The 26130-nt window shown below is 36.4% G+C and overlaps 1 protein-coding gene and 1 pseudogene across 1 annotated transcript; one reads left to right on the top strand and one right to left on the bottom strand.

Moving 5' to 3' along the window:
• The window catches only part of LOC121324446, a 179936-nt pseudogene that overhangs the window by 127972 nt on the left and 25834 nt on the right, over positions 1–26130 (top strand).
• Positions 13503–17275, bottom strand: zfp36l1a (zinc finger protein 36, C3H type-like 1a). Its single transcript, XM_041266335.1, has 2 exons — positions 17167–17275; positions 13503–14828 (listed from the first exon to the last, which is right to left on the bottom strand). Exons 1-2 carry the CDS (start codon positions 17218–17220, stop codon positions 13791–13793), a joined length of 1092 nt encoding a protein of 363 aa, XP_041122269.1. The 5' UTR covers positions 17221–17275; the 3' UTR covers positions 13503–13790.

Below are 26130 nucleotides of genomic sequence, written 5' to 3'. Positions count from 1 at the left end.
TCTCTGTCCACCTCGGTCTGTATTTATCACAAATGAACGCTTGTGTCCTTACACAGCTGTATTCTGTGATTCTTCCATTGTAAGTGTTGTCCACTAGAAATTCATGTTTATCAGTTTACATACTGTATCCTAACGCACTGTACATATTAAGTAAATTCTAAAATGGAAAAGTTGCCTCTAAAATGGGAAGGTTTGTATATGTACTTTTAAACTTTTAAACTTTTAAACTGAAACTGTTGCGAGTTTTCTAGAATGCATAATGCAATAAAGAAACAAAACCCCATGTATGCCAAACTGCATCCAGCATGCATATCTCATTAAGACTGTCATTGCACCTCAGTGTATGACCAAGACTTGCCATAAAATCACACATCATTACGATAGATTAATAAACTATTTCAACATATTTGTTCAAGGTTGTGCTTTAGGCTTACATGCTTGTTTTTGAGGAGACTTTGTACCATGCCATGGTGGAAAAGTAAATGAACTTGTTTAAATTTTAGCCAAGGCAGCAGTTACTACTTGCCTTTGACAATTTGTAGAAAATGACAGCATAAAAGCATGAGAGTAAAGCTTGCTAGGATAGTGAAAGAGGAACTATGTCCAGGTTCTTCCCTAAACACCAGTCCTAGTCTCGCTCATGTACAAATCTGTGACCTTCTTATATTGTGCTACTTTTGACTATCTCCAGTGTCTCGATTGTGGCTTTTGAACTTGTCATGTCACAGAAGCTGAACAGTGTTGGGCCTGGTCAGTACTTGGATTAGAGAACATCTTGAAACTCCTTGGGCAGTGAATGAGATGATACTGCAGAACAAAATATACCATACATATAGTATTTCCAAAGTTTCAAACATGTGTTCATTTTATTAAAACTAGAAGAAAACAACTTCAATAAGCCCTGTAATTCAGGGTCTCTTGAGCATTAGCTACAGATCAGTAATAGCAATTAAAATATCTCCCAGTGTCGCTAATCTGTACACATTAAATAAACAAAAAGAAACAACAAAAGAAGAAGTTTAGCAATAAATAAAGAAATTTGGTCAAATGTTTTTTTCTCATTCTTAGTTCTTCAATTGTGTAAACCCTCAGTTCTGTTTGGGGTAAATGGAAAGTAATATATTTAAATGATTAAATGATTTAAGTGATATATTTAGATCCATCGCTGTTAAGAGCAATTTAAAAGATCCCATTATATTTAATTGATCTAAACAGAAACATCTTAATACCACAGCTGTTTAGCGAATTAAAATATGCTTTTTTATGGTTTTTATGTTTAACTTCTAATGCCCTGTGTCTATTCAGTAGGCCCCTTTTAAATTATTTCAATAGTATTTAGACCTGCTGTTGTTTCGGTACATTGAGTAGACTCCCTTATCAGTTCCTTAAGGCACTCGGTAACAAACATGAATCAGATTGGACTCCGTTCCCTTCTGGAAAGAAAACAACTTGAATAATTTCAGCTATAAAATCTGGCACATGACCTATTTTCTTAAAAGTATTAGATTTTGTTTTTAATTTTGGCATTCCAAAAAATATGCCAATGTAACCCATGCTAAGTCAACTGGTCACCATAGTAACCAGTCCAACGACCGGATGGGGGAAGAAATAAGCTTTTCTTAAAGGAAATGACAGCAAAATTATATGGCAATTTTAAAAGAAATAGAAATATATTCTGAAAGTGCAAAAATGAGAAACAGATGGGTGGTTTAAAAATCAGAACTGCCCTTGGCAGCTTGATTTACAACTAGCAAGTAAGCATTCTTTATTGAGAAATAATTTTCCCTGTTGGAACCTGAGCTGCAGCATTTCATTTCCAGTGGGGGTCCTGTTTCTCTTCAGTTTTACAGCGGAGTAGAACTGAGGCACAAAAATTCCACATTTCACACAGTGAGTCATAAGCTAAACTGGGTTTTTAGTTCTGATTATTTGTAAACCACATTGTTCAGCTTTTGGTACAGGCAAGTCCAGCCACCTCTCTGTTTTTCCTTCGCAGGAGAATGCTGTGTGCCAAGATTTTGGTGTGGCTTGCTCAAATCTCTCACTGCACTGGCATTGAACCCTACAGTCCTCCCCTTGTGATAAGACAGTCACTATCCCTGAATCTGTGCTGTAGTCATCCATAACCATGTGTTTCCAATTGAGGTTATAGCAGATTCAATAAAAAAAGTACAGAGTCCTTGTTGTGTCCCTGATCTATGGCAACAGCTAATCATGGTCCATATTGTAGTGAATTAGCTATTGCATTGAATGCTGCACGACCCAAGTGATGGGAACTGCCAGAGAACATATCTGTATATCTGAGGACTAGGAATTGCAAGCAGTCTCAGATTTAAAGGTGCATTTTTGTTTTTGTCCTTTGACTGTAAAACTGTCTTTAAGTTGTTCTTGGCTTGTAATTAGGAACAAAACGCTCTCCTATATAGAGTAAATAGAGTTTGACTTGAACCCTTTTAATATTCCTCTATACAACTTACTACAGCAACATATTGTGATTCTTGACCACCGTTAAAATAATGTTCAGAGCACAGTAAGTTCCATCCACGGTCTACCAGTACCTAAATTCAGAGTAGCAGCACATTCTCAAACAATTGAGTGCTTATTACTATTTTATTTGTCTATGGGTTTGATTACTAAGCTGGAAAAAAAAAAAGTACAATCAGGCTCAATAACAGTGTAATTTGCAGTTTCACTGCAAATGGAATGTGCTGTTTGCCAGGCCTGACAACTGAATTTCAGCAAACCTCAGGACGATTTAGTTAGTGACGTGAAAACAGATGTGTGGAGATATAACTGCAGAGAAAATTCCTTGTTAGCTTCGGATATGCTTTTTAATGAGTCTTTGACGTAATCTGGAGAACTGACAAGATCATTTGGGGTTTCCTGCCACAGCTCTGAAGACAAGTGGCACAGACCTGGGTGGCATAGTTAAATACCCACACACTCTCCAATGGCCTTTGGCCTTGTTTATATTTTTTTATTCAATCCTTATATCTGTATTTACAGATCTTGTAACAGCTAATAGAATATTGTTTTTATTTTCTTACCAGATGCTACCAGAAATTATTAATATTATATCAACTAATGACAGAAATATAGTAAAATTAAGTCTGTCTGTCTGTCTTAATAGCACAATAATAATTTAGACATATGGCCTATAGTTTTATAGTTATAGATTTGAAACAAGATGACAAATTTCAGAAGGGCTATATTGCTGGTACAGTGATGATTATAATATAAAGGAGATTTGTCCCTATTTTCTAGGTATTGCTTAATATCACACAATTCAAATTATGTCTTATCAATCATGTGGTTCCTCATTGTTTATAGTCACTATTGTGCAATAGTAGCCATTATGCTTCATTAAGTGTACAATTATTAAAAACCTGATGACTTATGATTTTACAGTGTTGTTTAATTCCATTTATATCGTATTCACAACCTGTTTGCCCTCTCAGATGAGAAGAGGCCTCTATTTCCACCCTAATGAACTAATACTTTTACAAAACGAGTTACCTAAAACCTGCAGATAATGCTGATCATAGATTAAAACCTCTATTTATTTCAGATATTACAAATATAATACATTTTCGTGACATAACCCTAATTTAACCCTAATAATGAAAACCCTTTATTACAAAATATATTTTGTAATACTAAACTCTGAAAGAAAAATATGCTGAAAAATCAATGACGAAATATTGATTTACCACCACCAATCAAATATTCTTACCATAAATACACAGAGACCATATATTAAAACCCTATAGTACTGTACTTAACAACCTTACTCCCTGTAATCTACACACCCACATACTGAGAAAGAGACAATATGACATGAGACAATGGTAATGTATGCTTAAAAAAAGGGCAGCCTTTAACAGCTTTGTTAAATGGCCTTTTTGGTTTAACGCTTGGCAACAGATCTAAATGTCAGGACACCCCAGTAACTGATATTAGCAGTAGAAGCAGGAAGTCTTACAGCCAATCAGCAGCTGCTTTGTGGAACCAAGCGCTTCAGAGCAAGGCCAGAGCTTATTGAATTCTGGGTATTTCTTTTTGGAGATAGACAGTAGGTGAGGTGGTGAAAGTATATTACATGACAGTCAGGTGGATTCATGCCCAAGGTACAGTTAGCTGTCGTGTATCCTACTTAAAAAAAAGACTATGTGGTCTGCCCTTTTATTGTGAATAAGTAGAGTGAGGTCATACAATTCTAACTGATGTTGTAGTAAGACACATTACACTGTTGTCTGTACTAATGTATATCTTTTAACAGGACTGCTATACAGTACATGCTCACACACTTCTGCTAGAAACGACACAAACTATATTCTGAGCGTTCCTGGCATGTTCTGGAGAAATCATTCTGATTAACTTTCAACTGATAAGGGAATGAGCAGCCTGAGCATATTTCTATGTTTACTCTCCCTTTTCTCAAACAAAAGCTGATAGGAATACAAAGTCTACTTGAACATTGCTCAATGCACAGTATGCTGGCTGTAGGAAAGTTTTTTTTTTACTCCTTTGATTTAAAGGCACAGACTCAATTTTAAATGAAAGCTCCCTCAACCGCCACTACTTTTTAACTGTTCCACAGATTTGGAATTTCTAAAATGTTGCTTAATATTGCACAGTGTAAAATAAATAAAACTGAGATATCCAGGACTTAAAAAAAAATAATTGTTTTCCGCTGAAGATAGTGACTTCAGTCTGTGATAAAGGCATGGAGAAGCCAGTAGGACAAAGGGCTTATTTGGGGCCTTTCTACAGCACACAGTGATCTCAAAAACAGGATTTTAAGGGTTAACGGAAAGGAGATTGAAATCCCTCATTAGTCTGTGAAAGAATGGAAAGAGATTGTGCTCGTTTAATAATATCTTTTTTTAAGTAAACAACAGATTCAGTAGTTCGGAAGGTCGTGTGTTTAGTTCAGCTGTGAAAGGATACTTGTAAGGTCATGAGGTGTCTGTTTTAATAGAAAAAAGGAAAACCCAAATTTCATGCCACAGAAATACATACTGTAGATGACAAAAGCCTCGTTCCTTAGACATTTTGAGACTTTTAGCAGAGTAATCAACACTCTATATTATGTCATCATCAGTCCCTAGTGTTCTGTGTTTAGTAAGGATAGATTTATCTTGCCTTTTTCAGGAACAGAATATTTGTCAATGTTCTGATTTTCGTACTTTACCTTTTTTTTATTTTTTCTTTCATTTTTAAATGGTTACATTGCTCAGTTTTTCCTTGCTTATATATTTTATGACTTTGTATTTGTAATACTGGTAATAAAATAAGTACAGTATCAGCTAACATTAACTTCTCTTGAAAGGGTTAACAATATTTAAAGAATCATAAGCACCATGTTTGTTAACATAGACAGCATTACTTAATATGTTATAATTAGTAATCTCTAAAGACAAATGTTTATTTTGATAACAATGAAAAAAATGCAGTAACTGAATCATTAGCAGTGTTTTTTCAGGCAAGGTTTGTGTTCCTTGCACCCAGGTAACCTGACCTTCTGTTACTGTACATGTAGCAGCTAAAACTGACTAGTCTCTACTGATACTTATTCTGATGCTTGTCACTTCAAATTGCTTGAAGGATGGGTAGGGGAACTTATTTCAGATTGTTAGACAAGAGACAAAAAAGTAATCTTTACCTGATTTGAAGACCTAAGGGAAAGATTAATATTACAGCAGACACAAGCTAAGTCTCCAGATGCTGTATGTATGTATTCGCAAGGCAGTTGCAAATAACAGACAATGCAGATATTTAACCCAAACCCTTGTTCATATTAGCAAATATACATCTGAACTCGAGGCATTATAGAACGGAAATAAGACACTATAAAATGTGTCAAATTTGTATATATCTGAAGTACTTACACATTCAAAAACATACTTGTAGCCCTTTAACAGAAGTTACACAAAAAAGAGTGCACCAGTGCATGTAAAAGTCACTAAAACATTAGCAACCCCCCATCCAATCTAAAATCACTTCCTGAATTTTAACATTTAAAACAGGAAGCAGCCTTTCTGTTTCACGTGAACAGCGTGTTGTGTGTCCTTTTAAGGAACCACTGACGAAAACATTGTAAATGAAAACACGACCTAGACAAACACATTACCGGGTTTTAGGGGATAAGTAAAAAAAAAATAAAAAAATCAATTAAAAAGACAAAGGGAGCAGCAACCCTCTGCCCCTAAATTATAACTCCAGCACAATAAACACTGCTAAATACAGTGCTTTCCACTTCCATTAAAGGCTAACAATTGCATTCAGAGACAGGCTCAACACAAAGTGAATTAAGAACGTCTATTTTAAAACAAGTATGTTATTAATTACATTTTTTGCATCAAGGTAATAATGTGGGGGCCACCTAGAAGTACTGCAAAATCTGTTGATCTTGTAGATTGTCTGTCAAGTTTTTTCAGGATAAACTAATATATATAAAGAAAATAGAGTGCAATATATTGTATGACAGTACCTTGCAACCTCCAGCCATATCATTGCAATTATCACTTCAAAGTAAATGTAATAAAAAGCATGTGCAAAGAACTAACACATATTATGCAATTCAACACCTGATAACACCAACCTAATGTAATACTGCTGCCAGAAGATAGAGAACATCTACAGATCCCACAGATACTTATACCTTCTTTAGTTATAGTTTAGTTAAAATGTAATACACAAATTAGACAGAACACATCGAATAATACAGAAGTTAGTCAAAACCCATGACAGTAATCTGAAGGTGATTTTCTTTTAACCAGTGGACTGGATAAGCTATGCGTATTGAAAGAGACAAATACTGAGAAGTATTGGGTACTTTTTTCTACTAAAGTGAGAGTGGAGTGTCAATGGAATATGAGGCTTTTTCCTCTCTGGAAACCAGTGTCTATGTGAAATACATTTTGGTGGGGGTGATCATAACAGTGGCAGATCTTAATACAAGACCATAAATAAATAAATAAATATATAATATATATATATATATATATATATATATATATATATATATATATATATATATATATATATATATATATATATATATATATAAGTATTGGTTTTGACACTCCAGACTTGTAAAAATTGGTGTAAACCTTAGACTGCAACACAAGTCCTTGTCAGATAGTGAGTTTATGGTCAAAGTAATATTAAATACACAGTATTCTGCTGATGTGGTTTACATAGCTTTTGAGCTGTTTTTTTCCTGGAATTCACTGCCATGTTGAAGTAAAGAACTCCAGAAGTTTGCAGAGGTTCAAATTATGACAAGGAATTACATGAGTGCACTTGTTTTTGGTAATTGTGTATGTTTTGTCTGCTTGTCTGTAATGTTTGAGTATTGTAAAGTTTCTACGCTAAATAGTGTCATGCTGTTCCCGCGGGGAACCCTTGGAAAAGACATGTTCATCTGAATGAGCTTCCGTGGTAAAATATTTAATACATGAAATAAAAACAGAATCCTTAAAATATTCCTAGTGGACAGGAGTCTGCATCATGAAAAACATCAGACAGATTTCTTCAGTGTATTGTCTCTCTGTTCAAAGACTGGATGTAAAAAGAAACTGGAATCCTCTTTCCTAACAGGATCCAGGGCGGTGAATCGGTGCTTGTGCTGCCATTGTTCTTCCTTACCTGGCCTATGAATTAATTGTGGAATTTAATCTTCAGCAATGTCAGTGCAGCACGAGTGCTAAAGTCATCACCAAATCAAAAAATAATAATGCACTACTTTCTTCTCACCAAGCCGGATTTCCGACCACAGTGCAGGCAGCCAGCCAGCCTCAGTCTTTTTCTTCATATCAGATTATTACTGTGAATTAATCAGTAGTCTGGGATCAAACTTCACCGAGTGTGTGTCTTTTAACCATTGACTGGTTTTAGAAAGGGCCTCTGTGAATTGAATTAACAAGCACACACAAGCAGCTACAGGGCAGGCTGTAAAATTATTTCCTCTGAGTGTGAATAGGTTGACACTGCAGCCCAGTCTTCCTGTCTGCAAAATAAATAAAACATGCAACACAAGAGGTGGCAATTATTGCATGTGGCCAAGATGAAAGAGAACAATTCAGACTTCTATGTGTATGTGTGTTCTATGTGTATGTATATATATATATATATATATATATATATATATATCTATATATATATATATATATATATATAAGAGAGAGAGAGAGAGAATATACCTGTATATGTATGCATGCATATGTAAGTGTAGTGTTGTCTGTAATAGAACGCAGAGTAAGTGATAAAGGATTAGTCTTGTGCCAGGGCAGTTTAAACATGTGCTAAATGCAGTCTGGAGTTTGCCCTGCAGTCATGCAACATTGGACGGTGACAAGGTTTAGGCTGACCTTATTTGCTGCTGGGGGGCGGGATAATTAGCAGTCCACTCAGACTTCTAATGGTCTGTGGCTTTACTTTCTTTTGACAACAACTGTAGTTGACAGAAAGAAGCGATTTTTTTAAATACATATTTTTAATACTACCACCTCCAAGCTTAGAAATGTCCCAGGCTGTGCCTTTTCCAAACACCTTGTAGGTCTATTTCAGAAGAGCAAGTTACAGCACAGATATCTGAAACAAACCAAAACCAAAAAGCCATTCAATCTGTTCAACATTAACTCAGGTCTATATCAGTTACTCCAGTATAACATTTGCTATATTCATCCAAGTTGTTTCCAGGATAGCATATTCATTTTCCCTTTATAAAATGTGTTTTTACTATGTATAGTGACTGTGATGCACTAACTTAAGACTAACTTAAGATAGCTTAAGCTACTCATTTAAAATAAATCTTCAAGTTTCCAACAAAATTCACAACTACTGCTGAGGTGTTGCATAAGAGATATTTTACGGCAGGAAAGCGGTGCACTTTAAGAACTGCTCAATTTGGAGGGAAAGAGTATTTAATTTAAAAAAAAAATTAACAAAAACAAATGTAGAGCAAATAAAAAACTAACAGCTAACAATTTTAACACTAAATAGAAGTTATCTGTGTGATCAATTGACTGCATTTAATTTGTGATGTAGATGTAGAAACAGGCGCAGTGTGCACCACAGTTTAACATAAATAGGCTGTTCTTCACATCTCCGTTTAGATTTTACAAAAATGTATTTCCTGTGTTCTGCAATGTAAGCAGCGTCTGTCTTTGTAAATCACTTTTAGTCCATATTGGTGAGACAAGCCTAGGTGCTTCAGTATCCAAGACTGCACAAATTACTGACTGTGCTATACTGGAGATTTGAGGTGGTAATCTTGGCAACCGAATGGTTTAAACACCTGACAGACTTGTGTCAAATCAGTGACTATCTCCAGCCTACTGCTGACTGTGTTAACTCACATGATTGTTTTGCCCAACGCCTGTATGTTCACGGTTTGCAAAACCAGGGGCATTTGGAACCATGGAAGAGTTGTACAAATCACAAAGCATGAACCACACAACACTGCACCCCCCCATCAACAAGGTAGCCTGACAGGAGTTAAGACTCAATAACCTGTGGGGGAAACAAGCAGCTGCTCCACCCCATAGGTGCCCTGCAGCGTCAAAGGTGATAAAATGGCCATAAATAATACATACTTCAAAAGAATGCTGTAATCACACATTTAAACAGCAGAGGCTGGACTCGTTAAGCATTCACATGCCAGTTGGCGGTCCAGTGCATTTACCAGCGTAATAATCCTGTATAACTAATCTTAACATAGCTCACAAAATCTGACAAACTACTAAAATATTCCAGCTATCCATGCACAGAGGGCCTTGAAACACTTGCAAAACTGGCTTTGCTAATTTTTTTTTTTTTTTTAAATATTATACATTTTAAAATAATACTGTCACAAATGTGACCTTTACAGTTTTCCTTATAGAACAAAAAAACATGGGATGTTACTCCTTGCCCTTAGTACAACTTCTATTTCTAATGAATTGATTATTCAAAAGAAATCAAAAGCCTTTCTCTAATATGGGGTGTTTTTCAGCCTGCATTTAAGCCCTCACAGACACACACCATCGTGTGCTGAGTGGAATATTGAAGACAGCCTTAGATGCATTACTCCTTTCTTTCCAGAGTCCCATTGTTGGTTATAGGAATAACTGGGCCAGACTTTAGGCATACAAGCATGCAAAAGTGTATCTGTTCTACATTGATGGTTAACACTATTACCTCCCTATATGATATGCAAGAGCCTGGGGACTTAGGGCAGGAATAGAAATACAGTTTAACATAAAAGGGACTAAAGCTTGGTTCCTGTATTGAACCAGGTAACAGCAGTGTGGGTGTGCCAGCCTCTTCAGTTGTTTTTATATACAGTGACAGTATCTATTTGGTTTAGCTACATTTGTCTGGTTGATCACCCCACACAACTAAACACAAATGCAGCAAGAATGTGACCCTCAAGACGATCCAGTTTAACCACATCAAAGATCATTTTTATTTCCAGAATCAGCGAATGCCTTTAAGTACAAGAGCAATCCTTTAGGTACCCCAAAATATTATCAATTCATTACTAATACAGAACGACAATGAAGATGCTGTCACCACTGTAGAAGCCCCAGGATTGCAGTATGCGTACTGTAAATGCAACAAACGAGCCACTGTTATGTGCGTGGTATAAAGGCACACAAGATCAATATTTTTGTTCTTTGTTGAAAAATATGGGGTTTATTGGTTTAAACTGCAATCAGTCGTTACAAAAAACTCATACATAAACTCACATATAGAAAAAACTGTAGTGAACACCAAAAGCTGAGAAAAATACATTCAACAGTTTACTTTCTTTGTGCCAGTCCTGTTCACCTTTATTCATTTTTCTTATTCTTTAAAATACAAGGAAAATCAGAAACAAGGAATTTTTTTTCTTGTTTTTAACAAGTTTAGGATACAAAAAAGGTAGAATCACACACACTACCTGGAATGTATTAAACAAAGAGGCACTTTATTACATTGTAAAATGAGGGATCCAAAAATGATTTATTTAAATAAATAAAAAAATAAATTAAAAAAAATCCAACCTGTTTGGGCAATTTCAGAACCTCCGTTAGCTATCCCAGTTTAGATCAAGAGGACTGAAACCCTGTAGCTAACGCAAACCTGCTTTACGCACTTCGATAAGGAACACTGCATTCTGAACTTCCTCTATAAAACCTTTAAAAAACTGGCTTCCTAGGCCCTGATTAGCACTAATCTTGCGTTACCTTAGGTAGTCCGATCATAATAAATAGAAGTACTTAAAACCAGTACAATCTTAAATGTTTCAACATGTAACGGTTCATCTAAAGATTTTACCAAGTTCTTTATAACTTAGATACAACTGTTTCCAGCAATACAAAAAAAAAACACATTCAAACAAAATGCAGCTCTCTGTGTCCAAAGAGCAGTAGAAGCATTTCAAACAGGTCAATTATTTTCCTTTTTAAAACTAATTAAGCTTTTTTGAGATGAACAGTCAAACCAACTGGTTTCTGCTCGTTCCTGATTTCCTTTCAACTAAACACTGGATTGTTTAAATCCCTTTTTTGTTATTACAGCCTTGGTAAATAAAACCATAAATAAAAGACACAGATATGTGGAACAGCACCACACGGGTTGAAACACTTTTCTTTCTTTGATGACTTGTTGAATAGGAGCTCATTAACCTATTCTTGACTGGGAAATGGCAGAACACCTGGATTCAGAAAGAATGCCTTCAGCTGTTTTTCAAAGAATTTGTTTCACAGCTGAAACCATAGGAACCAATTCAGAAAGAAACCAGTTGACTTGTTTTGCCAAAAAAAAAAAGAAAAAAAAGCTTTTGATTTTTTTTCACCCACATAGAACAAATGGGTGTAGTTTTGGACCTCTGTAAAAGGCACTGTATTTTGGAAACAAGAGAAGAGTACTGATTCTGGCTAGTCACTTTACACACTTTACAAAGTCTGTACATTCTAAGAACTTGGCTGGTAAGGCCACACAGGCTAGCAATATAAAGGTATAGGACATGTTAAGGATTAACAAGGCAGTAACAATTATCCTGAATTTGCAGTCCAACCCACAAAAGGGAAACAACTCTAAAATAAATAATCAAAACGCATTGTTCTTGCATTTTTTTTTTTTTAAATTAAGTTTCATTTTAAAATAAAAACAAGTGTAGTTACAAAAAACAAGTCATTGTAGTATAATATATTAAACTGTGAAACAAAAAAAAGAAAAAGTCTTCACAACCTTTAGATTAATACGGAAGATAATAATTTAACATAAAAGAAAATATATTCTATTGTTTCATTATCCCGATAAATACAAACAAAATTAACAAAAAAAAAATGCATATGATCGGCAATAAATACGTTTTTTGATAAGTTAAATAAGCTTTTTTTTTTTTTTTATAACATTGTGCAGTGACAAGCGAAACTTTCCTTTCCGAGCAAATTGTCTCTTCTTGAAAGTTTTTCCAAAAATAACATTAACAGTAATAATAATAATAATAATAATAATAATAATAATAATAATAATAATAATAATAATAATAATCCAAAAGGCAAAACAAGAAGGCACAAGTGCTCTACAGAGTAACCTACATTAGAGCAGACCTTTAAAGCAAATTATAACTGCAGGGACGGATAGGCGCTGGCATAGCTTCCTCACGGGAATTAAAACTTTTTACCCAGCTTAAAACAACCCCACCCCACCCCCCGAAAAAAGGGGGAAAAAAGTGTCAAACAACTGATAACCAGAGCTTGTATATCCCAGTCCCGTCAAATTATTGACCAGCTATAAAGAAAACTGCTAGAAGTTTTAAGGCGTCACATGTCTACAGGGGTTGTCTGTGGATAAGGTGGGTGGGGGAGGGTAGGTAAGCCTGTAGCACCAAAACAAGTCCTGCTTCGCTATCCCGGCTGACTCCCAACCAATCCTGTTGCTCCGTCTCAAGTCCTTCCTGCAGACTTTGCATATCCAACAGGCCAGTTTCACCTATGTCTTGCAAGACAGTGCTGAATGTTAACAGTGTTCCACTTGCCCTAGCCCGTGCATTAACAGGCCCACTTGTTTGTTCGATTAGTTCTCTTTTTTTTTATTTTTAAGCAATGCATATGTATGTATATGTATATATATGTGTGTATATATATATATATATATATATATATATATATATATATAACACACACACATGTCTTTATACCCTCGTGCCAGTCCAGATGTGGGAACAGTGGTAATGGCAGAACATAGCCAGCAGAGGGTGCAAGATTGCTTAAACTGACTTAGGCACCATCTGCGCTGCTACAGGTCAACAAGAAAAAGAAAAAGCAGATGGTGCCTTAACACAAATCCCCCCCCCCCCCCCCCAAGGCACTTTGTAAACTGACGGCAAAATGCATCTGGCTAAGAATTTTTGGCACTATTTTAAAGAGGGAATTAAAAAGGTGCAAGGGGGGTTACATTCTACTTGTTAGGATTTCATCCTGCTACTTAAATGGGGATCTTTTTTTTTTTTTTTTTTTTTTAAAAAAAATAATCTAGCAGGGGACCAAAGCTAGCTGCTCAGTCCCCACGGTTCTCATTACTCGGGATGGGAAATCCTGTGGCAGTAAAGGCATGTGGAGTCAGTTTTTGTAACCGAGCAACCCCCCCCCCCCCCCCCCCCCCCCCCAAAAAAAAGAAAGAGACAGAAAGCAGGCAAGTGGACTGTTCAACATTGACCACTAGTCGTCTTTCTTTAAAACTAAAGAAAAGTCTCAGTTCGTATATGGGAGGGAGGGGTGAAACAGGGCAGTGGTGCTTTCTTTTCTTTCTGCTTAGTCGTCAGAGATAGACAGTCTGCTGAAGATTGGAAGACGTTTGTTGGTGTCTAAGACTGGAGACTCAGACCCGCTTATGCTTCCAGAGCTGCTCAGGTAGCCCTCCTGGTCAGAAAGCGAATCAGGCGGGCTGGGGGGAGCCTCAAACATCTGGGGAGACTCTGACATGGCCCGAAAGATGAATGTGGTGGGGGAGGGTGGAGCCGGGGCAGAGGAGTCGCCCGGGATGCTCAAGCTCGGCCCAAAGAGGGTAGCCAGCTCCTGGCTGGAGTAGGTGAAGGGGTTATTTGCCCACTCAGACAGATCGTCTGCATTTAACACAGGCGGTGGGGTGACGGAGGTGGGACTGTCCTGCAACCCATTGGAGCTAGGGAACCCGGCGAAGCTGAAGCTGTGCTGAAGTCGTGGCCGATCCAGCTTGTTGGAGGATGAGAGGGGGTACTGGGGAGGTGGGCCTCTGCGCTCCTCTGCATTGTGGATGAAGTGGCAGCGGGGCCCATAGGGGCAGAACCCGATGGTGTGGAAAGTGCGGCAGAGTTCTGTCTTGTACTTAGGGTGGCGGCTCAGGCTGCGCAGCTCATGGATGCCATGGGCAAACTGGCACTTGTCTCCGTACTTGCAAGCGCCGTTCTCCTCGAAGGGTCTACATAGTTCAGTCTTGTAGCGGCTGGAATTAACTTGCCCTCCTGCGTTGCTGCCGCTGCAAGGCTTTTGGAGCATCCTCTCCCCAGTCTCGGAATATGAGCGGTCTCGGAAGCGGTTCTCCTTGTTGCTGCCTCCGCCACCGCCACCGCCACCAGTAAGGCACGGCTCTATCTTTAGGCTGTTCACGAACTGGTTCTGGTTGAACTTGGAGTTGGGTACGGTGACAGAGTGCCGCCGTTGATAAACCCCCGTAGAGGGGGTCCCCACTGCCTTCCTGTCCAGCAGGGTCCCATTAGGGGTGCAGATGGAGGGGTTGGTGCCAGTGCAGGGGGTAGATGTGGGATGGGGGGCACTGAGGATGTTGTTGTTGTAGTTCAGCATCCTGTTGTTCTGGAATGGAAAAAAATAAATAAAAAATAGTCAATGACTCCAAAAATACAACAGAAAAACAGCAAGAAATCCCAGTGGTGAATGGGTCAAAGTGAACTCATCACCCGTCCACAATATCAGGTTTGGAGATTAGATTAAATGTTTTGATACACATGAACAGGGATATAAGAAGAGCGATTTTGCTCTAAACAGTAATGTGATTTCAGAAATACTATTCTGGAATCTGATCTCAAGCACTGATAGGAAAACCAACTATATGTGGAAATTGAAAGTAACACATTTGATGTTTTGTATACTATTTTAAATTGACGCTGTACAGTAGCTTGACAAATCAGCATACACCATTCTTTCTGAACTGAAGCATTTTATTAAAGCAGTCTATTAACTAGAAGTTATACTGTAGTGGGCAAATCCAAATCAATGTTCATTTATATTTCTCAAATGAAGTCACATGAGACAAGCCCAATGGACCTGAACAATAGAGGCCTCTCTTCTTATCTGGGCCACTGTTTGTGTGTGACATTTACGTGTTAGCATCATCAAGATAGAAGTATTGTAATTTACCAAAAATAAAGTTGTCATATGTAATTAGTTATCATATGATCTGCAGCTTATGTAAACTGAATAATGTATGTAATATTATCTAAAACTAAATTTGTAGTAGTAAAAAAAAAAAAAAAAAAAAAGGCTTTGGATAAGCACGTCCTCCACAACCCCTTAAGAGTATGTGCACAACCCCCTCAAAAACAACCCCCACGGACAAATAAGTAAAATATACAATACTGCTATCCCGGGAAGTAGCAAGCCACGTTTTCCACACTTTAAACCTTGTTTGCATTTGCGATCGGACAATATATAAACTGACAACTTGCAAATGTAATCCTAACAAGTGTGGTTTTATATGAACTCTTTGTGCTTTTAAAAACTACAGTATCTTTCACATGCAAGTTAAAAAAAGAAAAAAAAATCCACTCCAGGTTTTCCCAACAACCAAACCGAGTCTCTCAGGTTAACCTCGTGCCATTGCCTTAACATACACTGTTGCTGGTCTGAAACAACTCGCTTCTTACTATGTGTGATTCACGACTTATACAAGCTGGTCATGTTTCATTAAAAAAATTAAATACAGAAGTTGCTCTGCACAATAATATATGTGTAAAATAGACACATACTTCTAATATGCAGAATTTGCTTTAAAAATAAAACATACTAGAATGTGGTTAACTGGATATTAAAAAGCAATACAATGCCAACTTTTAAAACACGCTAAGTGACATGATTGGGGATGGAGGCTGTCTGATTGTCATACTGGACGGTAGAGCAACTGTACAGTGTTCGCGGCAACTCGTTGGTTGCCAGCACTTGTCAGTACTGCAAGACTCTGCTTGCTGCAGACACAACTCAAGTCTGGCAAGATTGTTGTGCGTCTGTTGCGCATTTTATATATAAACATTTAAAGAACAAATTATAGTGCGACTTTCAATGCATAATTAGCTTGGTCTTAAACTATTTTCCCTTATCACGTCTAGCACGTTAATTTAACTGATTTGCTAGCCCCAACTGTCAGTGTCAATAGTAAGAAAATGAGATCGTAATGCATTGGATTTTACTTTTAGTAACAAATCGCAGTATAACTGTATGCCTTGGTCTAAAAGCGAACATAATATAGAAATATAGTTTACTATAGCAAAAGGGGCATACAACTTCGAAACACCTTTAAAAAGTCTGATTTTGAATATGTTTCGATAGCAAGCTGATGCGATGATACAACTGTTCAATCACGTTTAAAAACCTCAGACTGCAAGAACACAAGCAGCAGGTTTTGAAAAATAGCAGAAACTCACAAGCTGAAGTGATCTGTCAAAGCAGCTAGCCTATACATCAGAAACCACAACTACACGTGAAAAAATGTACAATGGATTTAAAAGTTACAATCCACAAAACAAGCAAATGCAAAACTCGCAAACCTTGCAAACGAATTGGATATTAAATAATGAATGACGCAAAGGGTCCACATAGGAATGAAAACCGTAGGGGCCAAACCGGGTTTTCTTATATAACTACATAATCTACAACAATGTAAATAAACTACGTTAACTATCTAAAATTGAAATACTTTTGTACATACAGCGATGCAAAAATCTTAACAACCTTCCACGTGTATACAAAAATAAAATAGTGTACATAGCTGGCTTGTTACTATAAAAATGCAAGTGAGCAACTAATAAACGCAGGATGTTACAAGTAAAAACAATATCTTTACTATTTTTAAAAAGTTTTAAAAAATGCGAACAAGCTTTTAGATCTTGATTTTAAAGTTGTTGTGTTTTTTTTTTACCTTGTTCAAGACTTCGCTAAAGTCGAAGTATGGCGCCACCAAAGCCGCAGACATCTTCGGTGCGAAAAAAATATATAATTAAAAAAAAAAAAAAAAAAAAAAAAAAAAAATATATATATATATATATATATATATATATATATATATATATAATAAATCACAATTTTAAGGGCGCCGATTTCCAGATTGTTTTTTCTTCCCTACTTCAGAGCCCCCTCTCTGATCTGCAAAAACAGCTCTCTGCATTACCTTTATAATCTCAAAGTTTCTGTGTTCTGGAGAGGAGGAGTTAGTTGATTGACAGGTGCTGTACTTCCAAAACCACTTTTTTCGTGCAGGAGGGGAAACGACAACGATGAGGCAGTGTTGAATGAGAGGTGGATAAGCTTTTTCAATCTAACATTTAGTTACTTTGTATGGTTTAGAGTTTTTAAAATATATATTTTTTTCTTTATAAAAGTTTGAGCTATATTGTCATTGTTTTGAAACATTAAGTTTTTTTTTTAAACCAAAACGAAGGAACGTACAGACAAATACTACGAGTTTTTTCAACTTGTGTCTTATCTCAGGGCAATCGCCATTTTTTGTCTTTTCTTTCTCAAACTAGTGAACAGTGTGTATATGTAAAAGGCTGGACCGCAGCACAGGAACGGAAGTAATAAACTTAAAAACGCAGGATGTTAAAAGTAAAATAAATATGCATGCTATTTTTTAAAACTTTTTTAAATAATGCGAGCAAACTTTTAGATCGTGATCTAAGGACGTGGATTTAAAATGTTTTTACTGTTGTCTTTGTTTTGTAATGTTGCTCTGCATCTGAGCTAAACTCAGTTCAGTAGTTTTTTCTTGGCAATTGCAACTTACAACAGATGTGTAATACTTGTTGTTTCGTTCGATTTTTTTCCTTGTTGAAAAAAACATTTAAAAATACCACAAACACGCAAAACAAACAAAACTAATTTGAAACGGTACAGTAACAATGAGCTGTACAGAATCCACGTCAACTGAAATTAGGTGATTTGCATATTAAAACAATACAACAGATGGTTTCTAATAATCTGTTGTATTTTGTTACAATTGACCGTTTTTGGCGGGACATAACACACTGGCTAATAGTAAAACGTGTCCTTTTTAGGGGGGGTGTCTTTAGTTGCAGACGTCCGTTGTCATTCACAATCTTTGTTGGGTGGGTGATATGCCTGAGTAGGTTAATGTTTGAACTAGCAGACCTTGGACCACTGAATGTATTTTTACAGCTTTGTAGGCATGTGTTTTTTTTTTTGTTTTTGTGTTTTTTTTTTTTTTTTTTTTTTTTTTTTTTTTTTATGTGTTGAATTTTTGCCACCAGTATGCAAACATACATAAATGCGTGCCAGTAACATTGGTTTTAGTTTTAATATCGCAAGTAGGCATCCTACGTAAAATGTGTAGATTTTTTTTTTTTTTAACTTTATTTTTTAAAAGTTGGTTTCCAACGTAAAAGATGCTGTTCAAGTTCAAAAACGAACAACCCCCCCCCCCCCCCCCCCCCCATGCACCATGTGATTTTTGAACCAGGGGTTTATAAACAAGAAGTTAACATTGTTTTAAAGCAAAAACAACAACAAACCAGTATATCTTTTGTGTTTTTTAAAAAAAATTAAAACAGTTTAAAATGCCTAAACTAAACAGAAATCTAATTAAATTACGTAGATATAAGCCCCTTTCACATTCACATGCTCTACCAGGTCAGAACCTGCCCACGTGAGGACCTGGTGTCATGCAGGTGGGCTATGCGATTTCACACTGCTTTTTCATAAAGCAGGGTTGACCTGGGTTACAGATGCAAGTAAACAATATGCGTATCAATGTCCTGGATGCAGCTTGTTACAGGCACTTCCATCCAAGCTTTTCTGGATGGAAGTGTCTGCCCAAATGTTGATTAAAGCGAATGTTTCTTCATCCCTGCTGCAATCTGGTTCATGGTGTGTCTCAAGCAACAGAAATATTGTTAAACAGAATAAACAAAAACTTTCCCTGCAGAAGTAAAACCTTCACGCAGGCGTGTCTGTTTGTTGTCTCTTCAGCTTACGAATGGCCGTCATGCATTTTGTCTTGCTCAACCCGGGTCAAAGTGTGTAAACCCACATCCTGAAATGGGTCGCTGGGACCTGGGTAGCCAGAACCCAGGTTCTGAACTCAGGTAGAAGTGCCAGTGTGAAAGGGGCTATAGAGTAAGAACACTTTGGTAATTGTGTAATATTGGAAATAGATTTCCAAATGTGTGAACAAAGCAGTTATGCATTAGTAAAAAAAAAAAAAAAAAAAAAAAAGTAAAAAGTTTTCATTGTAGCATACTGAAATGTTAAGTATCCTTTTTTGTTGCATATTTTGCTTTGCAGAATGTCACAGCTTTCTGAATTCTGGAGTTGCCTGAACCATAATCTATGCACCACATGTAGGTCTCTGCAAAATGAACCAAGCTGTTTTTTTCGTCATTTTTTAGTGCCCTCCAGTTTTTGGGTTGTTTACTGTTAGCTGTGGCGCAGCCTGTCGATTCTCAAGGGTTCCAAGCACTGATCCTGTCTATAATTAAATCCCTTTTAATCATTAGGATAAAATGTCATTTCTGGGACTTTCCTGGGTTAACGTGTTCATTCGAAAGCAGATACTGTATTAACCCTGTTCTACTCCTTTAATTTTCTTTTTTGTTTACATTTATGAATCCCCATATTTAAACAAAACAATACAGCTATTAAACCATTGACATGTCTTTGTAGATCTCACGGTTATATCACAGTTGTATGTACAACATATTAACTACTGTTGGTCATATTGTAGACTAACATATTTAAAGATGCAGTGTCCGTTTCATCATGTTTGTATTTTGCCCTTACATATCCATAATCAGTGTATCTTAAGCACTGTCATAGTCTTAACCCTCTTCAACTTAATCGGTTTTAAACTTAAAAAAAAAAAAAAAAAACTGTTTACCCTCTTCAACTTAATCAGTTTTAAACTTAAAAAAAAAAAACTGCTTTAAAACAGCACTGCACTTTAAATCGGGTAGAAATAAGAACCACATTTTAAAAACCACATAACCATAGCATCAGCAAAATGTAAAAATACTTTAGCTGTGTAAAAACAATAGCTTTAGTGGAAAATTAAGTTCCTCATGACCTGTGGTCAAAATCTTGACCTACTGAAATAGGCATGAAGTCAAAAATCCAAGAGCAGAAAAATTGCATGACTTGTGATTAAGTCATGAGTTGGCAAATTGGCTTGTTATGAACCTTATATTAGAGACATTTTTTTTTTTTAAATCAGTCAGCTTTGGGGTAAGAATGGAGTGGGTAGTCTTTTATCATTGTACAAATGGGGAATAAAGGTGGGATGCTCCTATACTGGGAATTATTGTAAAGAGATGTCAGAAAGGGAAAGGTAACTTAAACTGAAAAGGCTTTTCGGCCTTGAAGTCAGTTCCACTCTCACAGAATATCATGCTTTTGTCTAGTTATAATACTATATATACGTCTTTGCCACATAATCGGACATAGGCGCATAGGTCAGTGTATGATAGCAATTACTATTTTGATAGATAGATTGGGGTATATAGTGGCCGTCTGTCATATAACAGTGATAAAACAGGGAATTGTATACATAGATAATAGACTACATTCATGCAGTGAGAAGTTATATCAGACAGTCGGAGTAGAAAGCCTGAGGCAAAAGCCTAGACATAACATGAAACTAAAATAGTTCATGTGCTGTCAGAGAATGAAGTTTGGTGTGCAAAAACATTTACAGTGTATACGTTTAACCTTAAGCACAAAATTAGGCTTAGTAGTGCAAAATATTTTTCTTTCTCTAAGCCTTTTTGTGCTATTGTATAAAAAGAAACATCCAATAAAGGCTGTGCTGTACAGTTTACATTGCCATGGTAATTCAGTACATTCACCTATTAGTCTTTGGCCAGAGTTGTGTAAACTATTAACCAACTGCAGAATTCAGAAACAGTTCACAGTTAGCCAAATGCCATGCCTTCTTTGTTTACCTTGCATGTTGCATCGTCATTTTTATGTCGATCTGTTTTTTATTGCTGACACCTGACATTTTTCTACCTACCTTCCTGATTCTAGAGAATCACATGAAACCTACCTTTCATCTGGACCTGCTCTTTTTCTTTTCTTTTTTTTCTACAATCAGGAAGCAAAAAACATCTTGAAATGTTTCCTTACCAACTCCATGGCTAGCCTTTCATTTCACCCTAACAGATCCATGGCTAAGATTCTTGGCAGTTTCATTTAGATGTACTGTCAACAGTGATGGCATTCTCTAACTCCCAGAGAAGCTTGCTGTCATACAAAGCACTGGTTCACATAATAATTGGTACTCAAGTCTTTATAAGAGCCTGTTCAACAACAATAGGGACACTGTCTCCATTCCTACTTAGACTTCATTTGTAAAATTGATGAGATGTTAAATCAAAGTTTCACCCTTTGATCTAGTATAATGGTCTTCTAAGTATATTTTTGAAAGCTTAAGAGCTATATGAGACATTGTAATATATATATATTATATATTATATATATATATATATATATATATATATATATATATAGTACAGCGTCAGCTACGCTTTAAACACAATTTCAGCTCGCAGTTTTAAATGCTAACACAACACTGAGTTTGCGGTGTGCACACGTGTGGAGACCATAAAACGAATTTCTGTGACCTGAGATAAATTTGAACCCAGGCCTCCAGCTTGATTCAAACACTATGGTTATGTACCATCTACAGCTCTTGCAAAAAAGTTTTTCATCACCTAGAATCTTAGGATTTAGACATATTTAAAAATAAATAAATAAAAAAATTGATATGAACAGAATTTAGGTAATTTTACATCATGTAGACAAAGAAACTACAAAATGATATTCCAAAAGTCTGCCTAAGCCATAATATTGGTACAGTGTTTCATGTTAGATTTCGAAAGTCAAATTTAAGTATATGGAAAACTACAAAGAGGTATGTAATTCGGTATGTTGACGTAACATCAGTCAGCAGGTTTAATTCCACTTTATGAAGCAAGATTTGTTAATTCTATAGGGTGATGCAAGACATTTTGCCATAACTGTATATCCATTTATTTAATAACACATTATCTTCATTTAATTACATTGTCTTGGGGTGTTTTACATAAAGGAGTGACTCATTAAACCACAGCTTTTGTAACTTGTCCTTCCGTCCTTTACCCATAGGTGGTGCTGTAAATCCCCTTAACTGACTGATCTGGCAAACACGCATTAAAGTCCGAAACACCCCCATAGTTATCATTAATGTTACAACCTAACTTAATTGTATTTTACAGCATCTGTTGAACTACTACAGTGAAGCTCAATAATAGTGAAAAAGTATTTAACAAACAGCAAAGCTATATGTAACCTATTACTTACACTACAAATCTTTACTGTTTTTAATCTTTTACATAAATTCCATTTGTGACATATAATACCGATTTAATAAGAACTGAATCTTCCAATCGTAAACAGTTTTCAGCCCCAGTGGGCAAGAGAGACAATCTTACATAGTCTGATAGATGGCTGGACAAATGGTGGACCTATACCCAACAGACAGTGTTATGCCAGGTATATCCAACCCCCTCTAGAGTATGTAACTATACTATAGGTAAACCACTGTGTTGTGCCAATTCACTTTTACAAATCTTTTTTGCAAATTATTCTGAAAGTTGAGGGACAATGCCACTGGACTATCTCTGTCAACCTGAATGCAACCCAGAACCTTTTTCTCTATTTTATTCAAGACATTGGGCCATTGTGAATATTTCATGGGGCAGAAGGGAGTGCCTATTAGTTTTTGGTGCTGTTGAAACCATGACAGTTTTTAGTATTAGTAGTATTTTAGCATCCAGAAAGACAGACGGACAAATGCCCCTAATCCAGCTGCTGTGTATATGCTATGCCACTGCATATAATGGGGATTATGGCCTTGCAGAACCCACCATCAGCTCAGATGTAGTGGCTTTTATTATAACACATACTGTCAACTCTTCAGGAGTGAAGAAATGATAACCTCTCATTCTAAATCTTTTCTGTGGGTAGGGACAGAAATGTTGTCACCAAAATGTATTACATTATGCAATATACGTCCGTATTAGTGTGGATCTTCTTTTATCATTCAATATGTGAGTGCATTGTGTAATCACACTGTGTACATGTTACTCTAGTTTTGAGTATATGTTTCTTGCACCAAAGCATAATGGCTTAATTGACCAAACAATTAATATGCTAGAATTTTGATTTTTTTTACTTGGTAAAGTTTAATCTTTCTTCATGCAAAGTTTTTTTTGTATTAGCTCCATATATAGAGGGTGTCTCATAAGACAGGCATCATAGAAAATATATTCTGCTGCTTAGGATGTTCTCTGTTTAATTGGACAGCCACACCCTGTTGGCAATCTGCACCACAGATCAAATTGATCAGAATCCATTCCTGAAATAAAAATAGACAACCAATATAAACAATTATGCCTACGATTCCTCGCATGTGGGGCACCTTTAGTTTTGTAGAATTAGAATTAAAAACTACACAGTCAGTTAAGCCTTCAGCCAGCGGTGGACTGAGATACAGTTATAGGTAAATGATTATAGCTCAGCATTGGAGCAAGAAGAAATAACCAATGATTACAGACTCCATCAAAAAGTAAGAGAAAAATAAAGCAGCCCTTACAAAAATGCGTGTTTTACTTACAGCTTTAGGTAGACAAATAAATACAGCATCAGAACTGCATTGTTTAAACCCAAGATACAAAAAACGTACCAATTGGAACATTTCTGTCAGCTTTTTTACACAGTGTTAGCCTTTTCTGGTTTTGAGGCCTTATTCTGTTACTAAACCACAAGGCTGTGGTACACTCCAAATGAAAGGTTGCAAAGATCAGGATACTCTGACATGGCAGGAGGCTGGTGTTGTAATTGAATAGAAAGTAGATATCAAAGCGCTCAGCATTGTTATTTACACAAGACATTATAATCACAGTTATTTCTGATTTGCATTCAAAGAGAGTGATTAGCCTTCACTTATTGCAGGTGTGTTAACTGCTTTGAAAGTTCAGATTTGTCTGAGCTGCCCTTCCCTCTGGATGCTTCACAGATCCTGCAGGGCAGATTCAAATTAACTGGCACTTCATAACCTTGGAGAAGGCTGTCATGCATTTTCCAAATTAAAATGTTGATGGGAAATCAATCTGGAGTTCAATGAGAATCTTCAACCTGAGATTAATTTAAACTTGGGTGTCTGTACTGTATTCCCCCGTCTTGTATGACTTTCTATGTAATTGAGGTGTTTGACAGTAAGGGGCTGTCCCTCATAGGAATTATTAATTAAGCATCACTATAAGGGGAGCTTGTATAAATTTGTAAATCTGCCTGTATTGCAACTGCTTATGTCTCATAAACCTTTTCAGCTTGCATTTTATGATTCTGTAAAGCTGGATATATAGATCATGTTCAATTTATGGGATATTCTCCTTTAGATAATGTTCCAAGGGATGCTTTTTTTTGTTCACAGAAATTCCCATTTCTTGTTTTTAATGCAAATGGCATGCCATGTGTTGTGTAATAAAAGATTTTGTGGTCAAGACGGGATATCTGAAAGAGGTTTGATAGTAGGTGCTTTGTTTGCAGGTGATTTCATATCCAAGACTGCATGCATTTTCAGCATTTTTGTTTAACCACACCGTTTGAAATGCCATATTTTAGAGTTGATTCCCAGGGACTAAATCTCAGTTTACAAACAGTAACACCAAATATTCAGTTTCTAGATGGCCTAAGATTACATAACTTTACATCTAGTTGAATTTCTTGTTTTGCCAGGTGTTTGACGTCATGCCCTTTTTTTCTTATTGGCGATCAGCATTGCACTAAAATCATACAGGCTGTTTATCAGTTTTTACTCAAGACAGCACGTGGCAATCTGGGAAAATAAAAAATACCAAGTGAAGCTCTCACAAGTGAAATGTGAGAATGGACAGTTTTTAATTTCCCTGAGATTTAGGTTTTGAGTAGTAGGAAGATACTCCGTTTAGGCAGTTGGGATGTGTTGCGTGAATTATATAACATGAACTTTACCCATTACCAGAGTTACTACAAAAGCATGTCCTAGTCATAATAATTTAAATGCAACCACTTAAAAGACAAAGCAATTGATAATTTAGAGGTCATATAACAGTATACAGTATACTATTACAGGATGCAATGCTTAATATGAATTCAAACTAACATAGTAACCTTTGGTATCCAGTGCCAGACTCTTAGACATCCTGTTGTATGAATGGGCACAGGGTGAACAGAGGGGGGTTTTCTTTCAGTCCTTGTAAGTGGTAATTGTCTGCGATGAATTCCATATTACACATGTGCTCCACAGTTTGGGTCCACTACGAGAAAGGGGAGCATTATGTAGTAGTGTGTGTACGAACAGATTCTGCACTGTGGGAATAGTCAAGTGGAGAGAAGGTGTTAGTGCAGCTGTCATCATAAAGCACAGAAAGATAACTCTTTGCATGGGGGTTGAACTTTAGATAAAGTTCTGATGATTTCCATTGTTTTTGTAATAAGTTATTTATTGGCCAGTTTCCATATCTTGAGAGAGCTCTCTATCAGTCTTAGACAAGGCAATTAAATTATATTTAAGCAGGAGATGGCACACTGGATCTTAAGAGGCGGATTCAATCAACAAACCGGTGGTATTCTGTAACGCAATTAAATTAAAACATTTACTGTGCAAGCAGAACTGACAAATGCTCATTTACAATTTTGAATTAGGAACGCAACTCTAACTATTTTTTATCTCTGTTTTTTTCATTGACTTTTTTTTTCATTTTTCACACCATGTGTAAACATGTTGGTGCTTTTATTTCACATCTGAAAACCACCACACAATTGAACACCATAGTTTGGACAAAAGAGA

This window comes from Polyodon spathula, chromosome 12 (genome assembly GCF_017654505.1).
Source record: "Polyodon spathula isolate WHYD16114869_AA chromosome 12, ASM1765450v1, whole genome shotgun sequence".
Classification (NCBI taxonomy): Eukaryota; Metazoa; Chordata; class Actinopteri; order Acipenseriformes; family Polyodontidae; genus Polyodon; species Polyodon spathula.
Note: the sequence above shows the minus strand (reverse complement) of the source record. Positions and strands in the feature narration are given on the sequence as shown.